The sequence below is a fragment of the Culicoides brevitarsis genome, chromosome 3, assembly GCF_036172545.1.
Source record: "Culicoides brevitarsis isolate CSIRO-B50_1 chromosome 3, AGI_CSIRO_Cbre_v1, whole genome shotgun sequence".
NCBI lineage: Eukaryota > Metazoa > Arthropoda > Insecta > Diptera > Ceratopogonidae > Culicoides > Culicoides brevitarsis.
The window spans coordinates 24293099-24319983 of record NC_087087.1 but is presented as its reverse complement, the minus strand read 5'-3'; the positions used below and the strand labels follow the sequence as shown (position 1 = coordinate 24319983).

Genomic DNA, 26885 nt, shown 5'->3' with positions numbered 1-26885 from the left:
GCCTACTTTTCTTCAATTTCAGGTATGCACAACTCTACCATCACATTGGCGCTCAAACAAAACGCTTCCAATCGCTTTCAAAGTCGTTGCACTCGGAGACGTGCCAGACGGCACACTCGTCACCGTCATGGCTGGCAACGATGAAAACTTTTGCGGCGAACTCCGTAATTGCACGTCCATTATGAAGAACCAAGTGGCAAAATTTAATGATTTGCGTTTCGTGGGACGCAGTGGAAGGGGTGAGTTTCCTTTTAAAAATTGCCTCATTTTTTTTTCTTGCGTTTGTCGGAAAATTTGTCGCCAAAAAATAAAATAATTTACTTTATTATGTCTGGACATCAAATTTACGACAATTTTCAACGACGACAACTAGCAGACACCAGTCCAATTATACGACTTTTTTTTTGCTTTTCTCAGTTGGCTGGCGTGCGTAAATAATACAGGAAATGCACAATCATTTCTGTATCTGATTAAAAAGATCTTAAAAGAAAGATAGAAAAAAATTGTAAAAATGAGAGAAATCGCGTCCCTTCTTTTTTTTCACTGCATAACAAACCTAATAATTTATTTATCAATTTTCAACCATTTTTGCTTCAGTTTTTCCGATAAATTTGAATGAAGGAAAAAAATTTGAATTCTTTGATTGTCTCTCATGTCAAAGAAGTCCGTCATCTTCGTTCATTACACTGAAATTCAATATTTGAAAGTATCTGTAAAAAATTGAACTTAATCGCGTTTAATTTTTTTTATATTTTTATTGAAATTTTTATACTTCTTACTTTTGCAAAATTTGTACAAATTCGTAAAAACTTTGAGAGGTTTTAGAAAATTTTGAAAAATCTCGATAAAATTAATTAAAAGGTAAAAATTTCACATTTTCATACTCCTCATCGTAGATAGTCATTGGCTAACAGACACTTCGGAAGAAGACGTTCTTTATTTCCTATAGAAGGCTTGAATAAAAAGCTTTAAGCTTCTTGTTTTGACATCTTTTGTGAGACTCGAGCCCTTAAAATTTCAAATTTTTTTGAGAACAATGATGCATAGGGGAAAGAAAAATAAGAAAGAATAAATAGCTTGTGCCAGCCTCGCTCATCGCTGATCATGTATTCACACGAGACGTATAAAGCATAACTTATTGGAGCGCCATTGTTTCAGGGGAAATCTTATCTTGCGGCAGCTAAACAACAGAAATATCTGCAATTTTTAAAGAATTCCAAAAGCTCAACATTTTTATGGCAAAGCCGAATATTACTAATAAACTTACATAAATTATTTCGAAATACGATTCCGCAAAAAAAAAGTTAAAAAAAGAACAGAAAAAAAATTGGTATGACTTTCTTGCAAAAATAAATGTCAAATTTGGAATTAAGTTTCAAACGAAGAATAAAGAAGATATTCACAACTCAATGATGCATGATTTATAATAGTCCAAATCAAGAGATGCTTCAATTGCTCTTGCTAAACTTTGGCGCTACGAAGACAGTCACGACCAGGGATAGTTGCGAAAATTTTCCGATGATCTTCACTGACTGAACTGAACTATAAATATACTGAAGATACTGACAAATAAAAATTGACAAGAGATGCTATTGCAACCGAAGACGCTTGAGATTGAATCTTCAATCGAAGAAGACTTTTTTTAAAATTGAATTTATATAGCGACTCGGAGAATACTCGTTCGATTATTAGCTGAGACACAAAATTTTCATCATCAAATTAATTAAATAGAAATATTCAAAATAAGGACCTTTATATTCTTTTTATATGAAGAATCAAACTTTTTGTGTTTTGTTCATCCACAATTTTCGTATGTGAACCTCGATTAGGAATTCAATTCCTTTTACTTTATATTTTCATACTCCTCGAGCTTGACAGACACATTTCAGCTCAATATCGTATTTTTGAAAAAACCTATCAAAATGCACCGAAAAAATCAATACAATTTAATTTTGGCAACATTGTAACCAAACAACACGAAACGATTAATTTGATCTTATTTTGCTTATTCTTCTTCTTTCTCATCGAAATTCACGGCCTTGTTCGCAAAATTAAATTAAATTCACTTTTTGTCACTGTTTCATCGAAGAAGAACAGAAAAGAAAAATACATAGAAAGAAATCGGAATATTTAACACAAGATTAGTGGAAAAATTGCCCCTAGGAAAAAAGATGTAAATTTAATCAGCGAATATTTTACGGGTCGTTGTCGGTGATTGATGAAGATCTGATTAGCTGTTTAATGTTTGATGTTGATTGAAAAGTACGATTTTTTTTTACTTTCGTTTATTTGGTTTCAAGAAATAAAAAATTAGTTTTCGATTACGACGTTCGAGTTGGCTTCGATCCAGCCCAAGTATTCGGTGACACGAGTGTAGGCATGTGGGAATCCAATGGAGCATCCGAAGGCAATACCGAATGAGACGATACCAACTTGTTTGGTGGTTCCTTTGTCCAAGACAGTCAATGGGCCGCCAGAGTCACCGTTGCATGAGCTCTTTCCTCCCTTGCCCGAGGCGCAGATGTTTGAGGATTGGATGACGCCGGGGAAGTAGTTGCCGCATCCAGAGTTGGTGATGATTTCGGTTTCGACGAAGCGGAGGACGGGAGAGACACCGGAAGCAGCTGAATTGATTAAAAGTTGAGATTTTTGAAAATAATTCAAAATTTAGGAAAAACTTACAATCCTTATCCTTTCCCCATCCACTGGTGGTGCATGGCTCTTGGGCATACGAGTTTTCACGGTCCTTGTGGCGTGGCAATTCAATAGCTTGGATGCGTTCGTTGAAGGTAACGCGTTCAGGCAATCTCAAGATGGCAATATCGTTACGGATTTGGTTAGCATTCCAGTTTTCGTGGAATTTAATGTTTTCTTTTGGCACGACGAATTTCTTTTGGGATTGCTCGTTTTCACGGATGTTATGGGCACCCAAGACAACTTCGACGGAATCGGCACTAAAATTATTTTTTTTTTGAGTTTCACAAATTCTTTTTAAGAACCTCTTTTACTTACATATCAACGCAGTGAGCAGCGGTTAAGACGTAATCGTTGTTGACGAGAGAACCACCACAGAAGAAAGTTCCTTGGCTGGTGCTGACAAACAAAGCAGCTTGGTAGGGGAATTGTCCCTCACGAGCTTCAAGTCCTCCAACAATACGGCTATTGGCTGGTGCCCGTCCAAAGGAATTGAACAAGGGATATCTTTCGGGATGCATTGCCAAAAGCTCCTCGATGGGGCGGACTTTGCTAAAGTCAACGGCATTGACTGCCAAAATGCAGGCAAAAAGTACTGCGAAGGTTCTCATGTTGCGTGTCCCGGTAAAAAAATTAAACTAATGACTTTGAACCTGATTATGCCGAAGCTTTTATACGGAATTCGAGTCGCACGATCTGATGAAGATAAGATTGTGATTTTCCTTATCTTTTTTATAATAGCTCAATATTATTGACTTCCAATTGACATGATTACGGCCTTCTTTAACAATAATAGTATAAAATGTGCGTTTTGGCGATAAGATAAAGACATATAGGAAAATCCAAATATATTCGCTTATTGATAGATAAAGATCATAATTGTTGGATCCGCTTTGAATTATTGGCACAATGGGATCAATTTTAATTGTTTCCAAGCAAAATTTGTTGACTGTGAACTTTCTTGATAATCTTCATGTTTCTTTGAGTAGAACTAAGATTATGATAAGAGTTTTCAAAAAAGCGAATCCGTGACCTTCAGATGACCTTGTAGAGATATTTTAACTTTATTGCTGCTTAAAAGCTTTTTATTTGAAGATTAAGATTTGAATTTTTAAAAACGAGAGTCTTTGACCTTGATCTGACCTTGAAGAGATATTTTAACTTTATTGCTGCTTAAAGTTTTTCTTAGAATTTTTTCTTAATCCAAGACTTAAAGAGTTTTATTTATGAAAAATTCTGTTTTTGAATGTTCAAGAAAAGAAAATAATTTCTGGAAAAAAATCTGGAAAAACAGAAAAAAATAAAAATGACCTTCAACATTTTTCAAAATAATTTCCTTTGCATTTCTTTAGCTGTTCTCTTCATGCTATTTTCTGTTTGTCTTCTAAAAATAACTTTTTTTTCTGTTAAACTCCTTTTCTCATCATCTCTATCCTCATCATTCCATCAAGCTCTAATAATGAAAGTACAATGAATTTAATGAAAATAATAAAAACTTCCACATCTCTAATTAAAATTCTTAAAATTACTTTGTCTACATTCTCCTGCTCCTACGTTGCCTTTTTTCACTTCCATTTCGTAATGTAGATGATTTTAATAACAATATTTTACCATTGCTCGTATTCATGGCAAATTTGATTAACCAGATCATGCTCATCATCACGATGATGTGGCTCTTATTAAAAAACAATCTTCTTACATTTTTTCACATTTTATTTTTTTCTCATTTTTTTTTTGCTTAGTTGAGAGGATTTTAATTACAAATTTTAATAATTTTCATTAAATATTTAGAGAAAGGAGCTTTTTGGCATTTCTGAGGGTAGGTTGAATAAAAAAGAGAGAAAAAAAATAAAAAGGGAATAAAATTTTACATTTATTTAAATAAATGCAAGGGGAAGTTTTTATTTTATTTTATGTATTTTTTTTCTGTTCTACTTAATTAATGAAAAATTCCTAACAAAAATTTAGAAGATGGTCAAAATAATTGCGAAATGCTTGAAAATTTCACAATACTCATTAGAAAACGTCTCGTTCGAGGAAAAAAAAACAATTTTTATTAAGAAGGGTGAATTACTTTAAAAGAACAAACTTTCGCGAGGAGGAATCAAAATAACAGAAAAACACCTGAGGCACTCAGCTCATCATCGAGGTTAAATACAGATAATGGAATTCGCAAGAGAAGCGCATTATAGGGGGATCAGCCTTTTATTTTTATTGTAATCTTTGAAGTAGCGCGACTCGTTTCCATAATGATGAACTAATGATAATACGCTAATAAACTCCTATTTGTGCCACGGTCTATTCAAATGGCAGCAAAGAAACGGAGGAAGTTGGAATAAAGTTGATTCGGAAGTTAATGAATGGATTCCGGGGCATGACTTGTGTATATAATAATAATATTGTGTTACTTTCTCTTTTTCTCTTCCGATGATGTTTGTTGTTTGTGTGTGAGGAAAACTTGAAGATGAAATGCAAAAAGGAAGGAAAGTTGTTTTTGTGTACTAATTGAATTATTGTTAGAAGTAATGAAGAAGTTAAACATGCAAGTGTATGAAAAAATTCTTGAGAAGATTTTTTATAAGGCAAAAAAATATATGAACAAAAATATTTCAATAATTCAATAAAAATTGATAAATTTTTAAGAAAATTTTACTTAAGTTTTCTATTTTTAAAAAATTCTAGAAAATTCATTTCTCAAGCTTTTGTGGATTTTTTAGATTTATTTTTTCAAAATTAATTTATATATTTTTCTTATGATTAATTTATTCTACTTTTTTTAATTTAATTTAATTTTAATTTCTTTTTTAATTTAAATGAATTAATAATTAATTATATTTTATAATTTTTTTTTGTGCCTTAAAAATTTTTTAAATTATTTTTATTATTTTTTAAATTAATTTTATTAAATTTTAAATTAATTAATTAATAACGGAAAATGATTAATTAATTAATTTATTCTTTAATAAACATTTTTATTTTAATTAGATTAGAGGAAACCTCCAGAGTTCATTCAATTCAAATTTAAATCATTTTTTCATCAATTTAATTTTTTTAGAATTCATATTTTTTCAAATAGTTTTTTTTTTGGTATTTGAAAAACGGAAAATTTTATTTCTCATATTTTTCCAGATTTCGCGCATTCTGGAAACCATTTTCCAATAATTATTCAAATTTCGGTTAAGTATGTGGGTGTTTTTATAAGATGGCGCATTTTTATCATATTTGCGGTTTTGTATTGGGTGAAATAATCCCTTCCTGTTATTTTTCTTTCGCTACATGCATGTATCTATTCCCCCTCAAATTATTATATTTTGCGGTTAACCACAAAATGCAGGACACGAAAAAAAGTAAAAGAAAATGTCGTCTGATGCACATGTGCAGTGCGCTGCCGTTCTTTCCTTATTTATTTAGCGATTTCGATTTTTTTTCGTTTTTTTTTTCTTGTGTAACTAAAAAAAGCAAGAAAATTAAAAAGAAAACGACACACAAGGAAAATTTTCTCGCGAACACAAAGAAGAAGAAAAAAACGAAAATCTAATTAATAATTCAAAGTCAGACCATTGTTGATTGAAGTGTTAACAACAAGAATTTTTTCCTTTATTTTTTCCTTCTTTACTTTGCCATGTTAATCACTTGGCAAATACCTCGAAATATATATAATGGTCGTCCACCTACTTAAAAATTCCGCTTTTTTCCTCGTTTTAATGACGACTCATCATCATCATGGCCTGGCATGACCGAACGGAGGGAAGGGATGTATTTGCATAGAAACGACGAACGGCAAAAAAAATTTTTTTAGACAATGAGCTAAATGTTTCTGGAGAAAAAAAGATAAAAGAGTGCATTTGTTTGTTTGTCTCTTAAGTGCTTTGTCGTGAATATTTTAGTAGCCTCATAATTTATTTATTTATGACTAATGTGGGATATTGCTAACATTTTTTTGCCTTCGTATTTCCGCCTCCTCGTCACCGTAATTGAGGACGGAGGCAGAAGAAAAATAAATATTGTAATGCGGATTAAAGTTTGAATTACAAGCAAAAAAACCGAGGGAGGACGTTTCTTTTGTTTTTTTTTCTTGTTGTTTAATTTCCGCTTAACAAAAATCATTTTCTCGTATTTCTTCAAAGTATTTTAAAATTACACGAAGGAAAGAAAAAATGCAATAAGCACCCATTTTAATCAAATTTACAAATAAATGTGATACGCTCGTTATCTCCAAGGCGCGTGTTAAGGAATTTAATTATGTACATAGCTAGCAATCAAATTTACATATCATCATCGGATGTTATTGTGTGTCGTCAAATTGCCAACGAGGCGTTGAAAAAGGAACGAAAAAAAATCACATTAACAAATCATTGAGATCAAATTGGAATTTTTATTGAAAATTTTCCTTGTGTGTCGTTTTCTTTTTAATTTTCTTGCTTTTTTTTAGTTACAAAGAAAAAAAAAGCGAAATAAATTTTCTTCTATCACTGTCGTGTATTTTTTTTTTATTTTTAAATTAATGGGAGACAATTTCATGGTTTTTGGTTGCCCACTTTGGCGTTAATTTTGTGCTTGTCTTTTTGCGTTTGATTAAATATTTTCATGTTTTTTCTTGGAATTGATTCTTGTTTGAGTGTTTCTTAGAATATTTCATTTTTTTAGCTTGAATTTCACAATTAATTGAAGCTTTGAATATTAATATTTTGAGGAAAAGTTTGAAAAGTTCCTGAGAAATTTCTTGTTAATTTTCGTTAAAAAAGTTCTTACGAATTTTTTTTTATTAAATTCGTGAACATGAAATGAATTTTTGCTTTAAAATGAATAAAATCGCTTTAAATTGTTTTTAAATATTTATTTAGACAAAATTAAAAAAAAATAATGTCAATTCGAAAAATGACCGTTGAAATTTGAAAATCGCTTTTCGCTAATTCATTCATGAAATAATTTTTGGTTTTGAATTTTTTTTCTTTTTTTAAAAAAAATCCAAGAAAGTTAATAAAAATAAGGGGTAATTTTTTCTAATATTTAAATTAAACATATTTTTTTAAAATTTAATTTATTTTTAATATTTTATAAAAATATAAATTTACAATTAAAAAAAAAGTTTTTGAAATGAAAATTTAATGAAAATTTTTGTAGTTAATTTTTTTTATGAAAAATCAAAAATTTAAAAAAAATCTTTGACCATGTAAACAAATTCAACGATCAAACGTTTTTATGAGTAACAACTTACTTTTCCACTTTTAACACTTTTCTCTCTCTTTATGAACTTTTCCGACAAGCAGACACACAAGAACCTGAACATATTCGACAAACAATATTTGAGGAGTGATTGATTTTCGTGATATAAATATTTACCTTTGCTTAAATACACACAATTTATGTTGTGTTTGTCTTCGTTATTGCAAACGCAGCGCAGTAGCACAAGCCGTAGGTGAGTCGAATGTGAGGTGCATGTAATCCAGTGCATTTAATTCAGGGTTTGTTTGACATTTACACTCCAAGTACTTTGTTTTGTTTATCGAAAGTCTATAACGAACCATATGTCCTGCAATCGTTCTTGATGAAGCCATGCCATAAGATGTAGGTTTGATTTTCTGGTTAGTTTATTGTTGTTGTTGTTGGTTACGGAAAAACAAAGCCACACTTTTGCTTTTATAAGAGAGAAAAACAGAGAATTATTAGTGACAAATATTTTCATAAAAGTACGTGAAGTGGAAAGAGATTTGCTCGGTGAGGTGAAAAGAGGGAATTTTTCTTCTTGAGAAATAATTTTTTTAAAATTCATTTATTAATTTTCCAAAAATTTTGCAAATCATTAATGAATTTTCCATAAAAATTTTGATATATTTGATTTTTTTTTAAATTTTCATAAAAAAAATATTAATTTTTTTTATTTTGAAAAATCTTTTCAAATTTTTTGTAGAATTTTTTTAAATTTTAGTTTCAAATAATTATTTTATTTTAAATTTTTGAGAATTTTTTAGTTTTTTATATTTAAAAATAAAATAAATTAATACTAAAAAAAATTAATTTCTATTATTTTTAATACTTTATGAAATTTCTTCAAAAAAATTACAAAACTCAAAATTCTTTTAAACTTTAAAAAATTTAAAAAAAAAATAATTAAAATTTTAAGGAAAATTTACTTCCATGAAAAAAAAAAAATTTCAAAAAATTTCAAAAAAATTAAAAAAAAACATTTCAAAAAAATTAAAAAAAATTTTTAAAAAATTTAAAAAAATTTAAAAATTAAAAAAAAAAATAAAAATTTAAAAATAAAATTTTAAATACAACAATCTTTTTTCTGGAAGTTTAAAAAAAAATAAAAAATCAAAGCTCGAAAAAACAAATCTAAATTGTTATTTCGAAAAAATTTTTTAAAATAATAAAAAATCATTTCTTTTCTCATCCAAGGGCAAGAAAATCACAATCACCGTCTGCCAACCAAATCTCTAAATTAACAAACAAAAAAAAACCTGGCAACTTTTATTTTCCGGTCTTGCTTCTTTATAATATTTTTTTTTCTCTCTCCCAAAAATTTCCACTTGACTTCTTCCTTGCTGCCGTTTTTTTCTTCTTTTCGTAAATTTTCGATGGAATGCCAAACGACTAGGACGACGTTATTCACATGAGGCACATTATCGTGCGTTTATATTTATGGAAGGTCGCAGTCAGAACAATAAAATTACACAAAGTGGGCAATTGTATTAAAGCAAATGTAGCGAAATAAAAACTAATAAAGTTCAAACAATGTACACTCATGCATATGTAATTGCCATATATTTCCGATGCTGATGTCTTGTAATGATAAAAAAAAAATTTTTTTTTCTCGATTTTTGGCAATTTGATTGGGGAGACGCGATAAAAAGAAAGAATTTTTCCGTTCTATGGAGAAAAAGAGAAAAAAGGGGGCAACATTTTAAAGTCTAATTGATCCAACATTTTAGCCTAATTAATATTTGCTACTTTTTTGACTATAAATTAAAATAATAAATATCCCCGAGCGACCCCCGAACATAAAGCGAAGAAGTCATTACCGCAACCCATCTATTTCTCATACTTTACACTTTTCATTATTCTTATTATTATTATTTATTATCGTCATTTCGCAAAAGAAAGACGACGATTCGCGTACATAATTACAAACCCCATTTCATTATGCCGCGCCATGCCCTCGCCAAAAAGAACAACAATAAAAAGATCATCTTATTTACTCTTTGTTTGGAAAATTTTTAACAAGAAACTTTTTCCCGAGATATAATGTTACGACGTTTATCCCTTTTTTCGTCTCATCTTATCTTCAACGCACGACGCCGGAGAAAATATCGAATGATTAGTAAAATTAATGGATGTTATTTAGCATTTTGTTGCTTTTTTGCGCTAAATATTATGGCAGCTCTCATTTAACAAACAATCCGCTTCTAAGAAGGAATGTCTTCGCAGCGAGTTTTGTAATTAATGGGTGGTTGCCTGGTTCACCTCTTTTTTGATTCATTCTCAACACACTATTTTTCACTTTAAATTTTGAGCTTTAAAGGGGAACGTCATAAAATTTTTCGCTAAAAAGTGTTAATTTATAATAATTAGATTTATAATTAAACTTTTTTTTTTTGAGATGAAAAATTTTTTATAGAACTATATTAAAAGGCGATTAACAAGAAAGTTGTAAGCTTTTCAGTTGAGTAAACAATTTTCGTTAAACAGAGAAAACAAAAGAAAATCAATATCTATGATTTTTTGTTTGTATCTTCGCAGTAAAAATAAAATAGAGCGATCGTTAAATTTAAAGGGAACAGAATGTCGTCACGTTTTTGCAGTGGAATTTTTTCATGTCCGACGGTTTAATTTTTTTTTGTGATTTTTGACAGTATTTTTTTCTTTTGCTCATTTTTTCTTGGGATTATACCGAATATAATGTTCAAGTTCAGCGTCTTGCTAACCAAGCATCAACATATTTTTTAATCAATTTTTTTTTTAAACTTTTTTTAATTATTTTTTTTTGTGTTTGATTAAAAAAAAACTGAAATTATTTTAAAAAATAATAATTAGCTCCAAAGGATTTTTTTCGGTTTTTGTTGAAAAAAAAGGAAAAAAATAATTTTTTTTAAATATTTTTTTCGGATAGCTAATGAAAAATGTTAAATACAATAATATTATCAATTTTTAAATAATTAAGGCCGTTCCAAATTTTTTTCAATGTTTTTTTTTAATTTTTAAACGTTTTTAGACTTGAATAATGGAAAATTCTAAAGGCGTTTGAAATATTTTTCTTTATATTATTTTAAAATTTGACTCAAAATTATATCAAATTTGGCAAATTATTTTAAATTTTGTGGTATTTACCTTGAGATTTTATGAAAAAATTGAACTCACGTGGTCACAACTTAAAAATTTATGAATAAAAACATAAAAATAACTGTCAAAAAATGCAAAAATTTTTTTTTTGTGAAAATTTTTGTATTTCGTTTTTAAATATAAAAACTTAAAAATTGTAAATTAATTTTTCAATTCAAAAAATGCAAAAATAGGCAAATTTTTGACATTTTTATTTTTTTTATTTTGCCCCATTGGATTTTCGGCTTTTAAAATGGGGCAGGGGACAAAAACATAGAAAAAAATTTGGAGCGGCCTAATATAAAATATTCAATTAAATATTATTTACCCAAATATTGCGAAAATAAAAACTTAAAAATCATAAATAAAAATCTTATTAAAAAAATCATTTAAACAAAATTGAATTAAAAATTCAAAAAATATAAATCAAATAAAATAATTGCATTTAAAAATAATTTTTTTCCTAAATTTTATCCTTCGATTTTCAAAAATTTAATAAAAAATTTTTTAAAAAGAGTTTTTTTTCGATCGAAAATTTTTTAAAATATTTTAATTTTAGTATTTTATTTACCTTTTTACCTTTTTATAAATAAAATTTATTTTTGTTCGAAAATTTACCAAAAATTCTTAAAATTCCTTTTTAAAAAAATATATTTAAAAAATGTCATAAATAAAATGAATTAAAAATTTTTGAAAATACTTAAAAATTCAAAAAATAAAAATTGAGATCTAAAATAATGTGAAATATTTTTTCTTTCTAATTGTATTTTCCTTATTCTAAACTTGTAGAGTTTTTATTTTTATCATAATTGTATCCTGCGGAAAAAAACTCTTGGATATCATTTTATTAAAAAATTACTCTTGTAGAACTTCAATTTAATTTTGTTTACACAAAGAAATTTAATAATATCTTTGTTTATAAACATTTAACAAGAAGTTGCATTTACAAATAATTGCCATAGACAAAATAATAAATGAAACTGAATTCATTTTATTCAATTTATTTAAACATTAAAATCTCTTTTTTAAACTAAAGAAAAAAATCGTTAAAAATATTTTATCCAAAAATCCAAACCAAGCAAAAAAAAAAAAATAAAAATCTCTTCATTTTACATTTCCCATGAAAATATTTTATTTTTATAACCTCTTTATTGCACTTCATATTCCAACATGCAAAAGCGCAGACAAACTAAATAAAGCACCTATTAATGTTCTTGCAAAAAATTCGTCTCAAAGGAAATTTTTTTTTGAAGAGCATCTTTTGCGCGGTCCAAAGTGAGCGACAAAATCCATCGAACCGAATATTAAATATTTATCCAGAACGAAGCTATAAATAATAAATAAAAAAATTTCATTTTGCATGAATTTTCGCTGTGCTACGAATTTAAATAAATATGGATAAACCAAAAGGAAAAGGCAGCAGCAGCAAAAAGAAGAAGGGTACAATCAATTTTAAAATAAAATAAAAATAAAAAAAAGAGAGAAAGAAGGGAGCACTGATTTAAATATTTGATATTATCCGACAACAAGCATGAAGCAATCATCTTATGGAATCACAAACTTTCTTTTTTTTTCGGGATTTTTGTTAATACGAAAAGTAAACACGCAGGAAAAAAAAGAACAAATCCATTTTGAGCTCTTTTACATAATTTGGTGATTTGTATACTTTAGTACTTTATGATCTGTTTGGCTTTGTTCCTCTCCCATTATCGTGATGTTTGATTTTTTTTTTCTTTAAATTGCATTACATGAGTTTTTGTGTCAACAAGTGAAAATTTTGTTCGGACCGTAAAAAAAATCGAAGAATGGAGTCTATTAAAATTTGTTTCCACTAGTCAATAAATAATAAATAAATAAATCTTGTAGCTGTGTGGGGCTGTCAGCCACATGCGCCATGGCCCCAAGACGAAGCTGTCGTCGTCGTACCAAACATCATAAATTATCTCGGAACGAACCATATATCAAAATGGAATGAAGGTTCCTTTACAGTAAATCAAATATTTTTCTCGACTTGGAAAAAAATATTTTTTTTCCTTTTTTTCCAGCAAACAAATGCGAAGAAATTGCCCTATTTCCGGTTTCGAAATAAAAATCCGTCTCTAGGATATCACGGCCATGGTAACACCAGAAAGAATTCTTTTTGTGTGGCATGTTTTTTGATTAATCTTATACCATTTTTATTTTCCTCTGCTTCGTTCGGGGGGAGTCGAAGTGATAATATAAATAATAATACGTTTTGGAAATATGTTACCCTCGGTGAAAAAAAAAACGTACAAATTGGCGACAAGTCAATGACAATGAACAAATTTTTTTTTGCCCCAAAGCTGGATTTAAAAAACAATTAGATCAAATATTGGAACCAATTTAGATTTGCTTTATCTGCTTTTTCTTGCTTGTTAAATAAATATTTTTTTTTTATTTTTTTCTTTGCAGGCAAAAGTTTTTCCTTGTCAATCGTGATAGCGACAAATCCAATCCAGATAGCGACGTATAACAAGGCGATAAAAGTCACGGTGGATGGACCGCGAGAGCCGCGATCGAAAATGCGACATCAGGGCTTTCATCCGTTCGCGTTCGGGCCACAACGGTTCGGGCATGATCCGTTGATGAGTGGATTGCCTTTTAAGTTGCCAGGTGAGAGGTTTTATTTTTTTTACAAATTTACTTGAATTGCGTGTTTGCGCCCTTTTTGTGTCAAGGAAAAATAATTTTTGGATATTTTTTAAAGTCTTAAAATTTTTACTCGAAAATTTCATTAAAAATCACGCATTTGAGTTTTTTTCATTTTTCCGACAGAATTCTTAGTTTTCTTCCAGTTTTCTTAGATTTTTCAAATTTTTTTTAGTTTTCTTAGATTTTTGAATAATTTTCAGTTTTCTTCCAATTTTCTTAGATTTTTCAAATTTTTTTTAGTTTTCTTAGATTTTTTTAGTTTTCGTCCAGTTTTCTTAGATTTTTGAAATCTTTTCAGTTTTCTTCCAATTTTCTTAGATTTTTCAAAATTTTTTAGTTTTCTTAGATTTTTGAAAATTTTTCAGTTTTCTTCCAATTTTCTTAGATTTTTCAAAATTTTTTTAGTTCTCGTCCAGTTTTTTTAGATTTTTAAAAATTTTTCAGTTTTCTTCCGATTTTCTTAGATTTTTAAAAATTTTTTTAGTTTTCTTAGATTTTTACTAGTTTTTTGTCCAGTTTTCTTAGATTTTTGAATAATTTTCAGTTTTCTTCCAATTTTCTTAGATTTTTCAAAATTTTTTAGTTTTCTTAGATTTTTGAGAAATTTTCAGTTTTCTTTCGTTTTTCTTAGATTTTTTCAAAAATTTTCAGTTTTCTTCCAATTTTCTTAGATTTTTTTTTTAGTTTTCTTCCAGTTTTTTTAGACTTTTAATTTTTTTTTTAGTTTTCTTAGATTTTTAAAATTTATTAAGTTTTCTCCCAATTTTTTTTAGATTTTCTATAAGAATCTTGAATTTGTCTCACTTGTTTGATAAATTTTTGAGTTTTTCACCATTTCCTTCCAGAATTTTAACTTTTTCTATAAAATTTATTATTTTGACATGTTTTGACCTTTTCAAAATTTCTCCAACTGGAAAAATCTCCAAAATTTCCTTGAAAATTTTTTCATAATTTTTCGCCTTTTTAAGTCTGACAAGTATATCTCACAATAAAAAAGTGTTTATGTTAAACAAATCGTTTCGCCAAGTGTGTTGTGTACTTGAAACATCTCTCGCAACAATAACAACAACTTTTTTTTTTCTATACAACATAATTTATCATAAAGTATTGACATGAAATTTGACAGAAAATTGAATCAAAATCAACCCCCTTTTGTGAAATGCTTGTAAAGTGTTAAAATATGGAAAACTCGCATCTTCGTACCGAAGCACAAAAACTTCACAAGGGTGATGATAATGCGAAACGTAGGGAAAACATGGTGTTAATATAATATTTTGAATTATTATCTCTCGTCTTGTTGCCTTGTGTGTCGTGACGAAATGCGATGAAAAGGTTAAAGAGTGTGCGTATGATTAAGTGAATGTTAACATCGTCGGAGAAAGAAGAAGACGGAAAATTTATTACATATTGATGAAGTTTGATGGATGACTTTGATATATAATAGATTTTTAATGAGTTTTTCCTGAGTTTTCTCCCTTTTCCGATATTTTATTAATTTTTTTCATGAAAGAAGAAAAAATCGAATAACAACCCTTGGTTGCAAAAAAATCATTTGCTGCACCTGCCACCGCACAAAATAAAAAAAAATCCGGAGATTTAAATTAATAAAATAATTACCCCGGTTAAACCCTCATAACAACACAAAACAATTCTAAATAAATTCTAAATAGCTGCATTCCTTGTGTGCAATCGATGTTTTTTGGGCCAGCATGTGAAAAGAGGCAGTTGTTTGCCAATTAAACCTTTTATTATGCAAATTAGAGGAATCGTAATAAAAATAATGTTATGAGCACTTGCGTCTGTGTGTGTGTGATAAATAGTGCTCGGCAACTACTAGGCATTAAAATTAATCTCACGGCAACGACGGGAAACGATTGGAATGGCGTTTGATGAATGATTGGAACTTTAAATTGTGACGAAATTTTATTCGAATATTCTCTCTGAGAGTTTTTTTCTCTCAAAACTAATTTTTTGTTGATTTTTTTGTTAAAAATATTTTTTATTTATTTTTTGTTCGTTTTTAAAAATTCTTAAATTTAAAAATTTTAGTTCAAAATTTAAATTTTTAATTCAAAAAAAAAAATTTAAACTTTGGTTGGAACTCTTACTAAAAGATATCCCTTGAGTTGTTGATAGAATGAGTTGATAACGAAGAAAGAATATAATCCGAAAGCTGAAAATAAAAAAAAATAATTTGAAATTCATTAAAATTTTTAAAAAATAATTTAAATTAATTATTAAATTTTTTAAAAAATAATTTTAATTAATAAATTAATTTTTAAAAATAATTTTAATTAATTATATAATTTTTAAAAAATAATTTAATGAAAAAAAAATTAATTAATAATTTATTTTTTGAAGATATAATTTTAATTAATAATTTAATTTTTAAAAAATTTAATTTTAATTTTTAATAATTAATTTTTTAAAAAATTATTTTAATTAATTAATTTTTAAAAAATTTAATTTTAATTAATAATTTAATTTAGAGAAAAAAAAATTATTTAATAATTTTTTACCGAATGGAATCAAATAAAGAAGTGCCACTTTCCAAGCATAAGTGAATCCATAAATAATCTCAACGACGTCAAGCAACAGCGAAAATGCCATGAACCACAAATACGTCAAAACCATGGTAGAGTTCTTTGCGATGGCACCAACAAGTAAGAAAATCGCTAAAAGTGCTTCGAACGTCAAAGAGCCCAACCTAAGGCAAGTACTGAGCCACTCTACATCGTAATTATAGTATGGCGAATTCTCATCGAGACTTTCTAGTTTACTGCCAACAAAGAATAAAGCAATGCCACATCCAACTAAGGTCAAAATTGAAATGATGATTGTTCCAGCACGAAGGGAGCAACCGCAGCAGCAGAAACTAAAAAAAAATAAAAAAAAAAATTGAAAAAAAAATTAATAAAATATCTTTAAGAAAAAAAATTAAAGAAAAAAATACTCACGGAAGAGTTGGAAACTTGGTGCACATTTTTTTAGAAAAAAAAAATTTTTCTGAAACGAACTGATTGAGAGACAACACGAAACTGCGTATTTTTTTTCGTTAAAAACACTCGTTTCGAAACATAAAACAAAAATTCTTGTGAGAGATATGAAAAATTTGTTAATGTGGAGGAATTTATGACGTCATGTCACTAAACAACAGCAAAAAATGTTCAAATGATTAATTCTCTCTCATTTTTTGGTTCTTGCGACACTTTGGAATATTTTGTTTTTAATTAGTGAGAGAAACATAAAAAAATTAGAGGTTCCCATACCAATAAAAAATTTTTGATGTTTTTGTATTGAGATTTTTTTTTTGTTTTATTGAAGAAAAAAAAGTTTTGTTTGTTAAATTTCATTAAAAATTATTTTAAATTAAATTAAATTGATTTAATTTAAATTAATTATTTTTTTTATTTTTTGGTCTATAAAATTTATTTTTTTTGAATTTAATATTTAATTATTTAATTTAAAAAAAAATATTAAACTCTGGTAGGAGCTCTAACTAAAAGATATCCCTTAAGTTGTTGATAGAAGGAGTTGACGACGAAGAAGAAATATAATCCAAAAGCTGAAATTAAAAAAAAATTAAAATTAATTATTTAATTAATTAAAATGATTTTTAATTAAAATAATTTAAATTTAAAAAAATAAATTAAAATTTTTAAAAAATTTAATTTAATTTAAAAAACTTAAAAAAAGTTTGAAAAAAAAAATTTTTTTTTTAAATAAATTTTCTTTACCGAATGGAATCAAATAAATGAGTGCCAATCCCCAAGCAGAAGTGAACAAATAAATAATCTCAATGGCTTCAAGCACCAACGAAATTGCCATGAACCACAAATAGGTCAAAACCATGCAAGAATTCTTCGCAATGGCACCAACGAGCAAGAAAATCGCTAAAAGTGCTTCGAACGACCAAGCGCCCAACTTGATGTGAGTGTTTCGCAATTCCGTGTGGTAGTCATAGAATGGCGAATTCTCGTCAAGACTTTCTAATTTAGTTCCCAAATAGTACAAAGTAATGCCACATCCAATTAGGGACAAAATTGAAATGATGATTGTTCCAGCTCGAAGGGAGCAACCGCAGCAGCAGAAACTAAAAAAAAAAAAAAATATTAAAAAAAAACTTAAAAAAGGAAAAAAATACTCACGCAAGAGTTGGACACTTGGTGCACATTTTTTTAGAAAAAAAAAATATTTTTTTCTGAAACGAACTGATTGAGAGACAACGCGAAACTGCGTAAATGCGTAAAGTTTTTCGTTAAAAACACACGTGTAGTAAAAATAACACAAAAATTTTTTATTTGTGTGAGAGAGATATGAAAAGTTTGTTAATGTGGAGGAATTTGTGACGTCATGTTATCAACTAAACAAAAAAAAAATGTTGGAATGATCTCTCTCATATATTTGGGTTCTTGCGACACTTTGGAACATTTTGTTTATAATTAGTGAGAGAAACATAAAAAAATGAGAGGTTCTCATATCAATAAAATTTGTTTGATGTTTTTGTTATGAATTTGTTTTTATTTTCATTCAAAAAAAAAATCGTTTTTGTCTGTCTTGAAATTTATTAAAAATTTTTAATTTAATTAATTTAGAATAATTTTTTATTTAAAAAAAAAATTGCTCATCATTTTTTTTTATATTTTTTTTAATTTTTTAATTTTCAAAATAAAAATTATTTGAAATTTAATTAATAAAATTAAAATAAATTAAAAAAAAATAAAAATATTTATTCAAATTAAATTTATTTTTAATTATTTTAATTAATTAATTTATTTAATCTACTAAAAATGCGCTTTTATCCAGAAAAACATGAACCAAAAAAATCACAAAAATTCTTTGACAATCAAATTAATGTCTCACTAAGTTTGGGATGCCACTATTTAGTAACATTTTACAGCCAGATGTCTCGCATCAGTCTCATGCTAATATAAAAATAAACATTTTTTTTCACAAGTCAAGGTCTAATTCTCTGTTTAAATATCATAAAACTTTAGGGCTTATTGAATGTATTTAATTTTGGAGCGAGAGAACTAACGACAAAACGTGAGCGTAATTTTAAACAACAAAATATTTATTTTTCATTCATCTCTATGGTTCAGTAATTTTATTGAAATATTCAGAATTAATGAGAGGTCACTTTATAAAAAAAAATTAACGTTAATCTCACTTTTACTTTAAATTACCTAAAATTACATTAAACTAAATTCATAAATTTAAAAGAAAAAAACTGCCAAAATTTTTGAATTTATTTGCGCCTAATTTCCGAAAAATTGAGAAAAATATTTGAAATGCAATAACTCAAGTTTTTGCTTCCCATATCAATTTAATTTTGTTTTGAAGTCTTCTAATTAGCTGTTAGAAGGTTTCTGCGGAGAAAAAGTGCAAAAAAGTACATGGAATCCTTGAAAAATTAAGAAATTTGATGTGTGAGCTTGATTGCATACCTTGTAGAAAAAAACGTGTAAAATGGAATTCATTGCATAGTTTATAGGTATTACCTTTCAAAATTAAATTTAAAAAAAAAAATAAATTCTGATAAATCAATTTATTTAAATAAAAAATAATTGATTTAAAATTATAACTTATTTAAAAAATAATTTAATTTAATTAATTAAAATTAATAAAATATTAATTTATTCATTAATTAAATTAAATAATTTTATTTTGAATAAAAAAGACAATTTTTTCAAACGTAATTTATGCTTTTTCAGGCGTTACAAAATTAAAAAAAATTACATTTTTGTGCTATGAAGAAAAAAAAACCTTTGAACATTGAAAGGTTTTGGTTGAAAAATTGTACACAAAAATCCATAAAAAAACCCATTTTTGGTCCACATTTCACTTTTTTCCCCGAAAAGTCGTTAAAATTCCCATAAAAATGTCTCCAAAGACAACCAAAATATTTATTTACACATGACTTTAACACATTCGAGTCACAAAATCATCCCACAAACATACATATACCCAAGAGAAGACAAAACGAAGAAAGACACGATAACTAGCTAAACACACATACATAATAAAAAAACAAACGTGTCAATTGTATCAACAAATTGATTGAACATATTTTCAATTCATTGTGTATTCAATGTTTGTTGCTTCTCGCATCTCATCGCTTCTCGCAGCGGCACGCAAAAAACTTAATCTGCCAACATCGGGAATCAACACCCCCCATTTTGTGTTGCGAAATTTTCGCACAAGGTATCCAACTGTGTGACTGTGTGTTGCGATGACATGACACTTTTGGTGTTTAAATTTTCTCTGCTTCTACATTAAATATTTTTCACCTTGTCTTATTACAAGTAACTGTCGGCGGCAGATGATGTCGTCGTCGTTTGCGAAAAATGGGGGATCCGAAAAAATAATGAGCTACACAATTTTCCTCCGCGTTCAAAAGAGACATGATTATTATGAAAAGCAAGCATGTGTCTCTTTTAAAATTGAATCAAGACGAACCGAGCGATGAAGGGGGATGCCAAAAATTGAAATGTACACCGATCATGTGTGTATTGATAACATTTATCCGCTAAATATCAATTGAATGAACACACAAAAGAGTAATAAATACACGAAAAAAAAGACACAGGTGATACAAATAGGCTTGTTAGGAGTAATTTGTTTGGAAATTCAGACCCCTGAATTTATCGTTTTTATTTTTGAATTTTTTTTTCGTTTGGAGAACGGAAAGCGCAGCTGCAGTTTTTCGCACACACACATACCAAAAGGGAAAAATTGCACTTTTTTCACCGTAGCTGCTATTATATTATGATAATCAGCCATTGCTTGCTTTTGCGTTGAATGCTTCGTGCCACTGATAAATAGATGGCAGTTGCTTATTTTTGTCAAAGATAAAAAAAAATAAAATAAAATGAAGATAAATTTTTTCATGATTTTTTTAAAAATAAATTACGTGACTTTAGCCCAGTGCACATTTAAAATATTTAAATTTTATTTTTGGGGGAAATTTTCATCCCAGTGAATATTTTGAATATAATTCAATTCAACAAATCGAATTTTCTTGCAACGAATTACTTTAAAAGTTTAAATAGTTTTCCCAATGCACATCATCCCAGGGCACATTTAAAAATCTTTATATTATTTTGTTTTTAATATTTAATTTTTTTATGGAAAATTTTTATATCAAAATATTTTAAATATTTTGAATTTTACTTGCTGAATTTACGAAACATTTTAAATAGTTGCCCCAATACACATTTTGAATTTTTCGCCTAAATCGTTATTACCCCAGAGCATATTTAAAATTTTGTCTTAAATTAATTTTTTAAAATATCTTCCCAGAGAGCATTTAGAAATGTTATTATTTGTATTTTTAAATTTTTGGCCCAAAGCATATTCCCAAATTTTGACCCAATGCGTATTTGAAAAAAATATACCACCCAGTATATACCAGTTCAGTACCCAGTATACATTTTAAAATTTTTATTCCAGTTAATGTTTTGATATTCTTTCTTTGAAGTCATTTTAAAAATTTGTCCCAATGCACATTTCAAAATTTTTATCTGAAAATATTTTGAATTTTTATCCTACGGCACATTTGAAATAAAGCATCAGATAATATTTTGAAATTTCTGCCCAATAAACATTTAAAAATGTAAATTTTTAATTTTTTAAAACTTTGGACCCAATGCACATTTTAATTTTTTGTACCCGATATACATTTAGAAAAGTCTGCCCAGTGCATATTTTAATTTTTTTCTATAATTTTTCAACTTTTAAGACTCTATACCTCGGATTAATACAAGATTTTTTCTTCGAATTCCGCTTAAAATAATAATTAAACATTTTTTCACGCATTTAATGATGATACTTACCCCTTTTTTGTTTTTACTATCATCTCACAGTCTATTAATTCTTTTTATTTTATTTTTTTTTCATTACCCGAACTATCTAAAAATTTCGCTAAAACGTTAAATGAAGTGAAAAGTGTTGAACGTGTCAAAATTTTCTCTAGATTTAATTCTCACATAGAGAAAAAAAAAAATTATCAGCAAGGGGTTGTCTTTAACACTTTTTTATATTACTTTTTATTATTATTTTATTCTTCAATCATACTTAAAATGCACAGAGAAAAAAAAAGTAGGCAGAAGAACAATGACGACAATTTTTTATTACTTTTTGTCTTTAATACGCGATCGTGTTATTGCCAACACAACATTGAAACAAAAACATTTATTTTTGAGGCAAAAGCAATTCAGTCACCCCCCGTTTTTTTTGTATCCCGTTATTTGCTTATTAAATGTTCTTTCGTCGTTGAATGGCGACACGAAAAAAAAAGTCGTAAAGAACAGCGCGAGAAAGTAATAATCACTGTGATATCCAAAGGCATTAATGGCATTTAAAATATTCTCAATTTTTTTTTTCGTCTTGTTTTTTTTAAGAGGAAGGATTGCTCAACACGTTCCAGCTCGAGATCCATTCAAGATAATTTATTTCATTTTTTTTCGGTAATTTTTTTAACGGGTTTCTTATGTTTTTTTTCTGTGTTTTGAGGGATGGCTTCCTATCTTCATTTATTATCGCGAATGCAAATTTAAATTTAATTCGAGATTTGAGCGCTTTTTTAATAAAATAAAAATTTTCTTAAATTCTGATGTTTAAATATTTTTTTTTATTTGAAAAAATATAAAATTAAAAAAAAAATTCCGTAATTGGAAAAAAATGATTTAAAAAATTAATTAAATTTAATTTTAAAAAATATTAAATTTATTTATTTATATTAATTAAAAAATCAAGTTAAATTAAAAAAAAACTGATTTTAATAATTTTTTTTTATTTTAATAAAATTTTATTTTTAAGAAATTTTAATTTTTTTAATCGAAAAAAACATAAAATAAGAAAAAAATAAACGAAATATTTTTAAAAATTATTTAATTAATTAAATAATAATTAAAAATTAATTTAAATTTAAATTAAAATTTAATTTAATTTATAATAAAATAAATTTTATTATAATTAAAATTTATATTTTAAGAAATATTTTCTTATTTTAATAATTTTCTAAAAAATTTTAAATTTTCTAAAAGTTTTTTAATAATTTAAAAAAATATTTTTTTATAAATTAAATTACCAGTTTTACAAAAAAAAATTCCATAATTTATTTTTAAAAATAATTTCATAAATTCCTTGAATGCCTTAATTTTCTTTTCAACTCCTCAAAACACTCCAATAAACAAAGAAAACAAGAAAATCTGTCCAGCATAAACAGAAATCAATTAATTTAATTGAAATGCAAGACAAGAACTCGGAAGTTGTCATACTGGATAACTGGATGATGAGAACGATTGACATTAAAATAAATGACTGTGGAAAGTGTTTTTTTCTTTCCTTTTACTTTTATTTTTTCACTGTGAGCAAAGGACGGACCGGAGGATGAAAAAGGGTTTAGTGTTGTTTTAATCAAATTAAAAGGCAAGATATTTCATCATTTTCATATAAATTGGCATCCTTTAAATGATGATACGACTAAACGTGCGAAAAAATCAAATTTCCTCTTTTTGACGACACTTTTACCCGTTTTTCGTTTCTGTTCGTCTTTGTCGACGTAATCGAATGACATTTTTCAAGGGAATTTGTAACATTTTTCCTTCATATGTGTGTTAATTCAATTAAATCAAAAAATCACACGTGGAAAATTATCTCCCTTTTCAACTTATTTCCATAAAGAGAACATTTTAAAGAGTTCATGAAGAAGAAATTTTACGAAAAATATTTAATGTGCTCCCGTACGATGATGATGATGATGAAAAATAATTAAATAAATTATAAAATAATGTATGAGCGTTTTTCATTCATTATTATTACATTTTGTTGTCTATTTTGTTGGCAATACCTGCCAACCGTCATTCACATGTTAAAATTTTACATTTTTCCCCCGCGCTTCGTGTCTGCTTATCAGCAACTTTACATCAATTTTTCCACATTTAATAGGCTGAAACTCGGTTTTGAGACGATTTTTGATCTCAAAATGTTGAAATTTTTAATAAAAAGTTAAATTTTTCACATAAATACGCGAGAAAAGACGAAAAAGTTCCCCTTTCGTTCGCTTAATTCATCACAAAAAATCCACTCATATTACTTACTTGATTTGTCTTGACATGAGTGTGGCATCGCTCGCATACGTGACACGTTGCCGCTGCTGTGTAAAGTGATAATAAATGAATAATTGAAAGTCATTATAAAATGAAAGGAAAGTGTCTTAAATTGCTCATCGTGCTTTTGTTTCAAACAAAAATGGGGTGCTTTAAAAATAAACACACGAGATGATGTTAAATTACTCTTTTTACCAGCAACGACATTAACTTGAGATGAATTTGAATTTGAGCCGCTTTGTATTTTAATTTTTCAGTGTTTCGCAGTAGAAAAGATGAATTTTATGTCGTTTACTTTAAAACCAAATTATATCCATAATGTTAGTGTCAAAGGTAATTTTTGCGTTCATTTATTATATGATGTGTGACGTGATGTGGTGGATGTACCTAGCAAAGAATTAAAGGGAAAATATGTAGAAGGGGGTAGTGACCTTTGTTTAAAATAATTTGTGAGTGAAAGTTTAAGTGGTTTGAAATTTTATTTTTAAAATTGACAGAAGATGGCGCTGAGTTTTTTAACTTAAAATATCTAATTTTTTTTTTCTTTTTTTAAATATCTATTTATTTTTTTTTGAACGTAAAGGCAAATATTTTAAAGGAAAATTTTTTCCTTTTTTTTTGAAAATTTTTTTTTTTTGACGGAAAAATATTTTAAAAATTTTCTAAGAAAAATTTTTAAATTTAATTTTTTGATTTTTTTTGAAAAATCATCATTAAGTAAAAATTTAAGAATCTACCGAGAAAAATATTTTTATTAAAAAAAAATAAAAATAAAAACGTCTTTGTTATGTAATTCATTCAAAGAATTTTTCGCGACAGTGTATGAAGAGGATCTTTTGTAGACACTGCTATGAATGAACATATACAACTAGAACTTTACCATATCAAGAGATGTACTTCTCCTTGAATTGAAAAATCTCGATGCTAATAAAGGACCCGGTCCTGAAATATTTTTTATTTTATTTTTATTTCATTTTATTTTTTTGAAATATTTAAAAAAAATTCTAAAATCTGAGAAATTCTAGAAAAAACAAAATATTTGAATATTTATTTAATTTTTTTAGAAGATTTTTTTATTTCAAAAAAAAAAAATTAAAATCTTTCAATATTTTAAAATATTTTTAATATTTAAAAAACTACTGAAATGGAATTGAATAAAAAAAATATTTTGAATTGCTTGACAAAGCTTAAGAAAAATATTTTTGAAAAAAAAAATATTTTTCTAAAAAACAATTTTTAATTTCTGAGAAATTCTAGAAAAAAAATATTTGAATATTTATTCAAAAAGTTATTTTAGAAAAATTTCTTATTTAGGTATGAGAAATCATACATTTTTTGATTTATTTATTTTTTTTTTAATTGTTTAATATTTATGAATTCATCTTTTTCATCAAAAAAAAAAAAAAAAAAAAATCATAAATAAAATAATGAATTTCTATAATTATTTTTTTTTTAAATCTCATTTTGAAAAGAAAATTTTGAGTAATTTGTTGAAAAATTTTCAAAGCTTTACAAATCAAGTTAAAAATTTCTGAAAATTTTGAATAATTTGTTGAAAAATTTTCGAAGCTTTACAAATCAAGTTAAAAATTTTTGAAATTTTTTTTTTATTTATTAATTTTTTTTTCTTAAATAAAAAAATATTTGTGCGTCCAAAGCAACTTGAAAAAAAATTTAAATAATTTCTAATTGAACAAAAAATGAAAAACAAATTTTCGGTAAAATTTTTTTTGAAAAAAAAACGATGAAAATTCTTTAAAATTATTTTTGTCTACCTTTTTATGACTTTAAAACTTAAAAGAATCCTTTAAAAGAATATTCTAGTATGAAACAAATTTCTTCTCCTAAATAACAATGATAACAATAACGAGCCAAGGAATTAGCAAATAGAATTAATAACTTACATTAAGAGACTTTTCGCATTAATTCAAACGAAATGCGTCGGCATTACTTTCGGTTAATCCTTTTAAGCTCGACATTTCGTTCACTGCTTTTACTTTAAATTCACGATAAGGCAATAAAGACGTTCCAAATTACGTTCTAACATTTTTCCTCCAGTACATAACTGCCTCGACGAAAAATATTTTCTCCTTCAATCGTTTTCGAGTTCATGCAAAACATTTTCTCTCGCTTCTCCTTCAACGAGTTTTCTCTGAGTCGCAATCTAGTGAATGTAGGAAGGTAAGAAGACGACGAGCCATCATCATCCGAGTATGTGGTATACCCCTTTTTTGTTACAAACTGTAGTATCTAACGTAGTGGTGAGTAGTCAAGTAGTAGTAAAATCCTCAGAAGAGAAAATTGAGAGAATGAGAGTTATGTACATAAGTTGGCATATAGTACATAGAAAGGGGTTAGCCACGACTCGGCTCGGCAAAATCTTAAATGCGTGGTTCTACAAAACTATTATGATATCTTTGGCCATGTAAGTAAAGGTTGATTTTGAAATATCGTAGAACGTAGAACTACTTTTTTGTGTGCGGCTCTGTGTGGGAAAATGTGAAAACCTCGTTCTTATTGGTGCGCCACAAAATGTATTGTATTGTGTGTTGCCACGAAAAGTGAGTGTTTTATGATTTTCTTTAAAACTACCCTTATATACTTCGATTGTCCCCGATGAAGACAAAAAAGAGGTACAGAAGAAACTTTGGTCTATTGATCCACAAATTAATCAATAATTATTATAATTGACAAGATGTTTTGTGTCTTGAAACTTTTTTCCTGATTTTTTTTTTCAAAACACATTACTTTGAAAGCATTTCCTTGCACATGTTGAACTGCGCATAAAATCCTCACATAATGCCATAGCTGCACCGAGAAGCCATAGAAAAGAAACTAGTTTTGAGTTCAACCATTTATGGGTGGTTTTTCTTAACTACTTCGTTATGTATCTCATTGATCCTCGTACAGGTCTCGTAAATCCCGTATGGCTGTACGTACGTTGTGTAGATGCACACTGATAACATTTTTGGTTTGACCCTGATTATTTACGGGCTTCAAGTGCGTTTTTTCCTGAGCTTGAGTACATCATTTTTCTACCTACCAACCAACCAGACAACTAGCTAACCAAACCTCTTGTGTGCC

General features: G+C 27.3%; 3 protein-coding genes across 3 annotated transcripts in view; 2 read left to right on the top strand and 1 right to left on the bottom strand.

Moving 5' to 3' along the window:
• The window catches only part of LOC134836030 (cytochrome c oxidase subunit 6A2, mitochondrial), a 351497-nt gene extending 332341 nt beyond the window's left edge, over positions 1-19156 (top strand). Inside the window, exon 4 of the mRNA XM_063851153.1 lies at positions 19147-19156. The gene's annotated coding sequence lies outside the window, so the exon portion shown is untranslated. The remainder of the gene's footprint in view (positions 1-19146) is intronic.
• LOC134835391 (runt-related transcription factor 1) overlaps positions 1-26885 on the top strand; it is a 30268-nt gene that overhangs the window by 1330 nt on the left and 2053 nt on the right. The window contains exons 2-3 of the mRNA XM_063850268.1: positions 23-239; positions 13450-13650. Of these exons, the coding sequence (XP_063706338.1) occupies positions 23-239; positions 13450-13650 (418 nt within the window). The remainder of the gene's footprint in view (positions 1-22; positions 240-13449; positions 13651-26885) is intronic.
• LOC134836027 (brachyurin-like) lies at positions 2289-3338 on the bottom strand. The gene is made up of 3 exons (XM_063851145.1): positions 3013-3338; positions 2683-2954; positions 2289-2624 (listed from the first exon to the last, which is right to left on the bottom strand). Exons 1-3 carry the CDS (start codon positions 3303-3305, stop codon positions 2311-2313), a joined length of 879 nt encoding a protein of 292 aa, XP_063707215.1. The 5' UTR covers positions 3306-3338; the 3' UTR covers positions 2289-2310.

What these genes read in the sequence shown, in the direction of transcription:
- LOC134836027 (XM_063851145.1), bottom strand. Translation starts at nt 3,305, where the DNA reads ATGAGAACCTTCGCAGTACTTTTTGCCTGCATTTTGGCAGTCAATGCC. An exon ending in GCTGCTCACTGCGTTGATAT is followed by an intron (nt 2,955 to 3,012) that starts GTAAGTAAAAGA and finishes AAATAATTTTAG; the next exon opens with TGCCGATTCCGTCGAAGTTG. An exon ending in ATGGGGAAAGGATAAGGATT is followed by an intron (nt 2,625 to 2,682) that starts GTAAGTTTTTCC and finishes TAATCAATTCAG; the next exon opens with CTGCTTCCGGTGTCTCTCCC.